The following is a 9460-nucleotide window of genomic DNA, read 5'->3' on the forward strand; positions in this document are numbered from 1 at the left end:
TATGGGGTTTAGGCCCTTTGTAAATTTCAGCTCCAGGCCCATGTGGACCTTAATCTGGCACTGGGCGGGGGGGAAGTTTTATAACGAGAACTGAATTGCAACGTTCTATACTACCGACTGAATTCATTTTAAGACAATTTTATAATGTAGGCAGAATACATTAAGTAATTTTTTTCCCATATTCTTTACAATAATTCATAAATACACGTTTTGCAGATAAACGTGATGTGATATGAAAAATCGGGAGTAATTTTCGTGTTCAGAAGCCAAAAATCACATAAATTCGTTAAAGCATTTTCATTGCAGACTTGTGTTAACGTATTTGGAAGTCTTATGTGGAATGGTGCAAAAAGGAGGTTTCCACTTCCTTTCGTGTGGGTATTTTGTTGGCCTTTCTGCAAGACGGCCTGGACACAGGAATCTAGGATTCCTTCAAGTTTAGGTCTCTGCTCTTTCGGTGTATTTCCAGACCATTTGGCTTTGATGCCGAATGTTTAAATGTTTCTTCAGGGGGGATTACATATCCAACCTTCGTTTATTCATCCAGTGACTCCATGGGACCTAAATTTGGTTCTTTTGGTGCTCCAAAAATCAGTTTGAACCTTGAAAGTATGTTTCTCTGAAAATTCTCACTTGGAAAGTTTCCTTTCTACTGGCTATTGCTTCAGCCAGATGGGTATCTGAATTAGCGTCTCTTTCTTGTCACTCGCCTTTTCTGGTATTTCATGATGAGAGTGGTTTAACGCACTTGTCCCTAATTTCAGCCCAAAGTGGTTTCTAAATTTCATATTAACCAAGAGATTACTATTCCTGTGTTGCCTAAGGATTTGTCTTTCAACAGTCAGAGTTTGAGCACTTTGTTGGATGTGGTCTGAGCTTTGCGCGTTTATGTGGATCGTACGTCATCTATACGGAAAACAGATAAACTCTTAATATTTTATAAAGGGTTCGAAAATGTGGTTTGCCGGCCATAAAGCAAACTATAGCTAGATGAATTAAAGACACACTCTGTCAGGCTTATGTTTTGGAGGGATTTCCAGTTCCTGAAGGTTTTACTGCTCATTCCACTAGATCGGTCAGCGCCTCTTGGGCGGCGTGTCGGGGGTGGGGGGCCACAGTTGAACATGTGTGCAGATCGACTACCTTGTCTTCTGTACACAGATTTACAAATTTCAATAGATTCCACGTCTTCCAAAGACGCAAGTTTTGGCCATAGAACCACTGGCCGCTCATTTTGAGAATTCCATCAGGTTCCTCGCTACGGCGCAAGAGCTCGAGACCCAGCGGCGGAAATAGTAGATGCAATGTCGGCCCCTTGGCAATACTGGATGGTGTACATTTTCCCGCCCATTCCAATGATTGCGCGGGTGCTAAAGAAGATGAAGAGGGAGAGAGTTCCCGCTATTCTAATAGCTCCATTTTGGCCACGCAGAGCGTGGTTCTCAGATCTACTATTATTAGCAGGGGCTCATCCATTCCGGCTTCCCATTCAGGCAGATCTTCTGGTTCAGGGTCCATTCCTTTACCAAAGGTTTAGATCAGCTGGCTTTGACGGCCTGGCTATTGAAACCCTAATACTTAAAGCTAAGGGTTTCTCTCAGGATGTTATAACCACCATGATTAGGGCCAGAAAGCCTTCTTCATCTTCCATATATTACAGAGTGTGGAAGACATATATTGCGTGGTGTGAGTCTAAGGGATTTCATTCTTCAAGATTTAAGATGTTCCACGTTCTGGATTTTCTTCAGGAAGGTGTTCAGAAGGGTTTACGTCTGGGTTTCCTCAAGGGTCAGATATCCGCCCTTTCTGTCTACTTTCAGAAAAAGATTGCTGATTATTCAGACATCAAGACATTTTTACAGGGAGTACTACGTATACAACCTCCTTTTTGCCATCCTGTCGAGCCCTGGGACCTCAATCTGGTTCTTCATGCTCTTTTTCTAGGCCTCCGTTTTTGAACCTTTAGAGTCTATTGATTTACGGTATCTTACGTGGAAGACGGTATTTTTGCTGGCTATAGCTTCACTCGTAGAGTGTCTGAGCTTGGGGCGCTTCGCTGTGACCCTCCCTTTCTTATTTTTCATGCTGATCGGGCGGTCCTTCGTACCAAGCCATCTTTTGTTCCTAAGGTGGTTTCCAGGTTCCACCTAAATCAGGAAATTGTTGTCCCTGCGTTCCAACCGAAGAAAGACTCTTGAGAAGGGTCTATGCAGTACTTGGATGTGGTACGAGCTCTACAGAGTTATGTAGACCGTACATCTCGGGTCAGAAAGACCAGAGATCTTTTTATTTTATACGACGCCAATAAAAGAGGCTGGCCTGCTTCAAAGCAGTCAATTGCCCGGTGGATCACGTCCAAGCTTCGTGAGGCTTTCATTTCAGCTTCTCTAGCCGTTCCGCAGAACTTAAGGGCACATTCTACTAGGGCAGTGGGTGCCTCCTGGGCGGCTAGACACAGGGCGTCGGCGGAACAATTGTGTAGAGTGGCGACTTGGTCTTCCGTACACACATTTACTAAATTTTATAGATTTCAAGGCTTTGCATCTGCTGATGCAAACTTTGGTCGCAGGATTATGCGTGCAGCTGGTCCAGAGCATTCCCACCCTTGAGGAAGCTTTGGTATATCCCCAATGTCTCGCAGTGTCCCCCAATGGCAGGAAAGAGAAAATAAGATTTTTACTCACCGTAAAATCCATTTCTCTGACTCCATTGGGGGACACTGCGCACCCTCCCTTGCTCTGTATATACTTCTGTGTGTGAAAACTTTGGTTATGGTTCTTTATAATTTAAGACCTGTCCAGGTTATATTACCTCCTTTACGTTCACTCTTGGTTATTCAAAACTGAGGATCTCTCTGGAGAGGAGAGGCATAGCAGGGGAGGAGTCTAAAGACTTGGCAGTTAAAGTGACAAGACTCCTGAGCCCACTACTATACCCCCAATGTCTCGCAGTGTCCCCAATGGAGTCAGAGAAATGGATTTTACGGTGAGTAAAAATCTAATTTTTCATGTTTTTATTTTACTTTCCATTACAGGTGCAGCGTAGGGATCAAACTGAAGACCCAGAGGAGTGAATAGCACCAGTGCTGGCTCCCCAAGTTGCTTTCTTTTGCAAGCAGGCCCTGAGATGGGACTCCGCCTAGGTACCCGCAGTGTGCATTCCCTGGGGCTCTACATCAAATTCAGCACCGGTTTATAGAATAACTGTATCTTCAGTCTTTTCTTCGAGGAGCCCCTGCAGTTTCAGCTCATACCGCCCCCCCCCCCTTGTGTGGGTCAGGGGAAGCATTGAGATCTAGTTGGGTAATCACAGCGCATGCTTCTACCACTTTTGACTTGCGGAACCTGGTAGGAGATGTTAATTCCAGGGTAGGGGTGTCCCATTGCATATCTCTCTTGTTCGCAGGGGTTCGGTGGCAGAAAGTGTGAATTGCAGTCCCACATATTTATTTTCCAGGACATAAGAGGTGCGTCGCTCCGTCTAATATTGGCTCAGAGGATAGTATCTACACTGCACTTAACTCAGGAGCTTGTGGTCAAGCATTCTGCTGTTCTTCCTTTTCATGTGACGCTCTTCCTGGCCTGGATGTGGTCCGTTATCTGTGGGCCCAGATTGGCAGCAGGGTCTCTATCCGTGAGACTTCGTTCTTTCGGACGCTTAATAGCGGTGCTGGTCAGTTTCCAAATAGTCTCATGCCCGATGCATCCCTTCCACCATTTGGTGGCATCTTAACGCCCCTTCTCTGGTTCTGGGGACTTTAGAGCTCACTCCTAAGACCGGTGGGCGCTTCTTGGACACCACGTTTGGGTGCCAACGCCCATATTTACTGCAGAGTTTCCAGGTTACATAGCTTTCCATCAGCGGATGCAAGCTTTGGGCGCAGGATGTTGCGCGCAGCTGTTCAAGAGAAATCCTTCCCTTAGAGGCAGCTTTGGTATGTCCCCAATGTCTTGCAGTGGTAGGAAAGAGAAATGGATTTTATGGTGAGTAAAAATCTCTCATCTCTGATCATAGTTCCACTGAGATTGCTTTTCGCCAATTGCAGAAATAAATCCTGGATTGATAAGGCTAAAGTCTGCTAAAACAGATATGTGTGCAGGTGTGGATACTGTTAGCACAAGCCTCTCTCATACTCTAAATACCAAATGGAGTTTTGATTTACATGGCTATCTTGTAAATGGTATTACTCTGAATCACTTCTCCTTTTTGAGGCTTATTTGTTTGTTTTCCTGATTTAAGTGGGGTGAATTTGGTGAAAGCCAAAGTTATTGGGGGAAGACCGTGTTGAAGGAGGTAGCCAATGTGTGGTTTCAAGCAAATGAGTTCTATATATTTATACCTCTGTAACCACTGTAAATTATGTACTTAATTTAATTTAAAGGTCTCTAATGTTACTTTTGATTATATGTGAGCAGGTTTGTTTGTTTTGGGTTTTTTTTTTTCATGTTCTGGTTTGTCAATATTTTGGTCTTGTATGACCTTGTCTACAGATCTTTACAGCACTGACTATTAAGGATTTTCTTCATTTTTATTTAAGGAAAAGGTTGCTAAAGGCGCAGCACCATACAACGATGAAATAGAAAGTCTTAAAAGTGAAGTAGCAAAGATTGAAATGCACAGAATGAAGCTGTCAAAATCTGCAGACAAACAGTGAGTATAGTATGCTGCAGTTTAACAGCTAATTTATTAACAATTGCCCGTTTGCCATGGTTAAAGTGTGGGTTTATTCATTTGGAGAAATTGCAATGCATACAAAGTAATATACAGAAATATAATAACTTCCGTACACACATTTACTAAATTTTATAGATTTCAAGGCTTGTATTAATATTAATGCATACAATACAAAAATATAAATGTATTTGGGTTTTTCCATAGAATTGCCTCCTTAAAGGCTTGTCTAGAAGACAAAGAAGACTGCTTACGGAAATTAAAAGAACAACTAAGGCGAGCACAAAAAGATACAGATGCTACACGTACGTAAACATGTGTAATGTACTGTAGTGATCTTGTGTAGTGAATGTATGTTTACTCTTTCTTTCTTTCCCTAGTATGTGCTAACAGTGGCGACGCCAGTTCCTCACAGTATTCTCTGACCTGTGGTGGTGGTAGTGGCATTGTGCAGAGCACAGCAATGCTTATCCTCCAATCAGAAAATGCTGCATTAAAAAGAGAAATCTCCAAATACAAGAAAAAATGCCATCAACTTTCCAGGTAGGACTTTAAGAAAAAAAAAACCTCTTGCATATATTAATACAAGACCCTCTTCATTTCCCTTTGTGTCATTATGATGGAATATTATCTCTGTATATCAAGCAAATTAATAAACTTCCAAAATGCATGCATCTTGGGTTGACAAGGGAGAATCTGCTTCACAGTAAACCCCTTGGAACTACTGCAAGTCTGCCATTGGGCCTCCCAATATTCATGGCCTGTAGCTGCTGTATTGTTTCCTTATTAGAGGAGTATAGCTGATAGGAGAGAGCCCAGTTGGATTATTTGTTTTAATGTTTATACAAAATTCAGTGTCCACATATTCGTTCCTTTTCTTATGTAATCTAAAATATTTTAATGTTTGCTATACACAACCATAGATATGCCTAATGTAGTGATGAATTTACTTTGTTACAGACATTTTCACAAACATTTTAACACTGGTCTGGTCACCTTGCTGATCATGGCTGGAATAAACATGGATTACTTTACTGTGTGTGTTTTCATAGGTTTTCTTCTTGTTCCAATATAAGTATACAAATGTTTTTATTTCTTCGTGTTTTTTGTTTTTGTTTTTGTTTTTTTGGGGTTTTTTTGTAGGAACATATCCTGTCATGAAGATGAGCTTAAGAAAATAAAAGACAAATCTGAAACCACCACTTCGACACTTGGTACACTGCATCAGTCAGAAGTGATGTCACAAAGCAACGCTGAGGTGTATAGGCAGGCTGTAGTCTCCCCTAGCAGATCTGATATTCCACCTCGCCATAAAGCCTCACCAGGCAAGACTGGGATGTATAGGAAGCGTGTACTGTCTCCATGCAAGACTGGGTTGCATGAACCTCAGACAATGTCTCCAACAAAGGTAGAAAGGCATAGCATGCCATCCATGTCTCCAGGAAAAACTGGACCGTATAGAAAACATGCCATGTCGCCAGTCAAGACAGATGCACCATTGTTCAGCGCTTTAACTGAATCACCGCGCAAAAACCTAAATTTGCCAGAAACCATCAATTCACCTAAAGACAAATTCTTTGATGCAAGGTCAAAATCAATGCCTTACTATCCAACCAAGTTTTTTGACAATTCCATGCTTGGCAATTTACCAGGTAATGAAGGTTATGTTCTAGTATGTTTGTCCTATTTGTCTCATTACTCTTTACTATTCAGATTCATGTTTGAGAGCAATAAAATACATAATGCATTAATAATAAATATATAAATGTTCCAGGAGCTTTTCAGAACTTAGGATACTTGGAATAATAAGATTATCCTCCCCATATCACCTCAAGAATGTGTTGGTGGGTTTTTTTGTTTTGTGGGGGTTTTTGTTTTGTTTTGGTTTTTTTAAAAAAAAAAAAAAAAACCTCAAATATTCTTGATAAGTGGCTTCATCCAATAACAACTTTTTATGGGACCCTAATTGTTCTGCTTGGTGGGTCGGTGGATAGATATATACATGAGATGGTTTTAAAAATGAATGCTAATGTTTCGTTAACAGATCAAAGTTCAACATCTTCAGATATTAATCCTTGTTTAGAACCAGGTAATTTGGTTATGTGGGTTTATTTTGTGGGGGGGGGGGGTTTTCTTTCTTCACTCTACCCCTTTATAATTCAATCAAATCTATTATTGGCTGTACATAATACGTGTTCGGTGGAGTTCTTTGTCATAATAAATCCACTAGGCTGCATGTAGAGACTTTCTAAACAAAACTTATATAATACATGAGTTTTAGTAAAAACTTTTTTTTTTTTAAACTGTAATTTCTCACAGTTCCTTTTACATCAATTCTTGCCAATAATATATTGAATGTATATTGCACCTGCTAATCTAAGAGAAAAGGATATTAAAGGTCATTATGATGTAGCGAAGTGACCATATAGAGGTTTGAGGCTAATGCCTATGGACGTCTCTACATGGTATTGAACATCATGGAGACTTCTGATAATCACTCATTCGCTCACTGGTGTCGTTTTTGGTTGGTTTTTTTTTATTTGCAAAAATATATTAACTTGGCTAATACACTGTAATTTACAATTAACACAATATTACCATGAGCATGACTCGTGTATTTGTGTTATTACTATACTATATGGTTAAAGTGTATTGTAGCTTTAATTGTTTTTACTTTAGAAACACTGACTAATCTTTATAAAGAATATAAGTACATTATTTCACGTTTGGGGTGCTTCACACAGATGGAATACACTTATAGTTTTTTTGCTGTACACTTTCAACAGAACATATTTCTACAATGAAAGCTGATTGAGTCACATATACTGTTACTCAATAAATTAAGAATTGAATTGATTTCTACTTTAAAGCTGAAAACAGTGTATTAGTGGAGCAATATCAAATTCTCTTGGTATCTGATACTACCCACTTTTCCTCCTAGGCTAGACAAGCAGTGGCCTGTGTTTGGTCACGTGTTATCACAGGACAGTTATTAGTTATCTCACTTTTATAATTGACGGCTTTACTTTATAGCTGACTGTATTGCCAACATTCACATAGAGGCACCATGCAGCTTCTCTTCTAGTCTGGTGAAAGACAGTGTGTCTGTCATATACATAGTGGGGGTGGTCGTTTTTTTGTTGTTTTTACGTCCTGGAGTGTTTAGTCCCAAAACTCACAATACTCCAGGAAATACTTGGCTTGTTAGTTCTGGCTGTTTTTGTTTTTAATTTTGTTGCTTGTGGCTTGTATTCGTCATAACATTTGGCTTTCCTTCTTGCAGATCTAGATCTCTATGCAGGAACTGCTACTGAAACAAATGAAAATAACTGGTGGGATGAAACTAACAAAAGGGAGACAGCGAATGAATGTAAAACGTCTTAAGTTCCTTTACACAAACCTTACTGTGAAGAAAAGGAAGAAATAATTCTTACTATTTCTCTTTTAATATTTAGCACATCATTCACTATCATGTTACTTAAAGCAGAGTGGTGACTGTCATGTTGCCTTTTCCATGTAATGATGTAGAATTCTACACTGTATTTTCCTTTCAACCTGTCGCTTGTGAAACATCTATTGAAACCTACTTAACCTTCTATTGCCTAATTACAATTAGTGGCTGAAAACATCCAAGGTGCACAGTAATATTGATTTTGCAGACAAGCTAAACACTTATTTTTGGACATAATCAATATTAGGAATCAATGAAAAGTAAATGTTTTCACACAGCACCCTTTTTCACTTAAATCCTGTTTTTTATTGTCTGTGTAATGTTTATCTTTGTCCGCTCTAGATGTGTATACATATTTGTCATATATATGTCAGGTTTTTTTGTTTTTTTTAATAAAGTGCAACATTTATCGTTTTTCCTTGTAATCAGCTTTTGATGATGAGTGTTTGGTTTTTATTTTGTTAATGTTAGTATATTTCATTAAATTTTGCTTTGTTTCTCTGAAGACACCACCAAACCCCTCCCCCCAAAAAAAGAGGAGCTTGACATGCCATGATCAAAGATTTAGTAATCCTCTCCACTAGGTCTAGATCTCACCGTCCCTTCCTCCATTGCAGGCCACCACCGCACTCTGCCTCCTAATCTCTCCTTTACTACTAAATTTGTATCGGCATCCTCCCATTATCCTGGCTTTTATTAGATTGCAGATGTTTTGAATTACCTTTTGCATTCATTCTTCATTAGTTCCTTAATGGAATATTCTTAAAAATGACCTTGTTCTGGTGTATGGTATCCATTCATTAAGTGAAGTTTAAAAAAATGTGGTAATGTTTTTAATCCCTTAAAATGTAACTTATTTAAAGTGGTTTCCTGAAACCTGTTCTCTGGATCCCAAATCAGAGCATGTTTTCAAGATCTTGTCCTGTTTCCACATTTGGGTCAATTATTAGCTATGTAATCAGGTCAGGTCAAACTTTCAAATAACTATTTTGTCTGTGGGAATTTGTCTTAATAAATTTATAGTTTTACATAGGACAAAACCTCTCTAGTACAGCGATGACAAAATGCAGTCCTCAAGTCAACCAACAGACGTAAATTAAAAAATATAGTATTTAAAATAAACTGGAAGATAATGTAGCATTTATCCCACAAAGACTATTAAATGGGGTTTTCCTTTTTGGAAATCATGTTTTACTAATACCCCTTCCTTTATGATAACTTTACTTTGGTGGGGTCCCTGCCCTGAGCCTTCACCATTATCTGTTTTCATTGAGATTTGTGTAGAAAAATTTACTTTACTATTCAAGTATTTTTAAGTTCTGCTAATGTGAAAAAAGT

The 9460-nt window shown here is 39.3% G+C and overlaps 1 protein-coding gene across 4 annotated transcripts in view; it reads left to right on the forward strand.

Moving 5' to 3' along the window:
- CENPE (centromere protein E) overlaps positions 1-8536 on the forward strand; it is a 101846-nt gene extending 93310 nt beyond the window's left edge. For 3 of the 4 annotated variants that reach the window (XM_075200938.1, XM_075200947.1, XM_075200946.1), the window contains 6 exons: positions 4538-4650; positions 4879-4976; positions 5052-5214; positions 5815-6323; positions 6716-6760; positions 7955-8536. In XM_075200938.1, coding sequence (XP_075057039.1) covers positions 4538-4650; positions 4879-4976; positions 5052-5214; positions 5815-6323; positions 6716-6760; positions 7955-8055 — 1029 coding nt within the window. In that variant the 3' untranslated portion in view covers positions 8056-8536. The remainder of the gene's footprint in view (positions 1-4537; positions 4651-4878; positions 4977-5051; positions 5215-5814; positions 6324-6715; positions 6761-7954) is intronic. The other variant, XM_075200943.1, reaches the window with a different exon arrangement.
- The last annotated feature ends 924 nt before the right edge of the window (positions 8537-9460 follow it).

Source organism: Mixophyes fleayi, chromosome 1 (assembly GCF_038048845.1).
Source record: "Mixophyes fleayi isolate aMixFle1 chromosome 1, aMixFle1.hap1, whole genome shotgun sequence".
NCBI lineage: Eukaryota > Metazoa > Chordata > Amphibia > Anura > Limnodynastidae > Mixophyes > Mixophyes fleayi.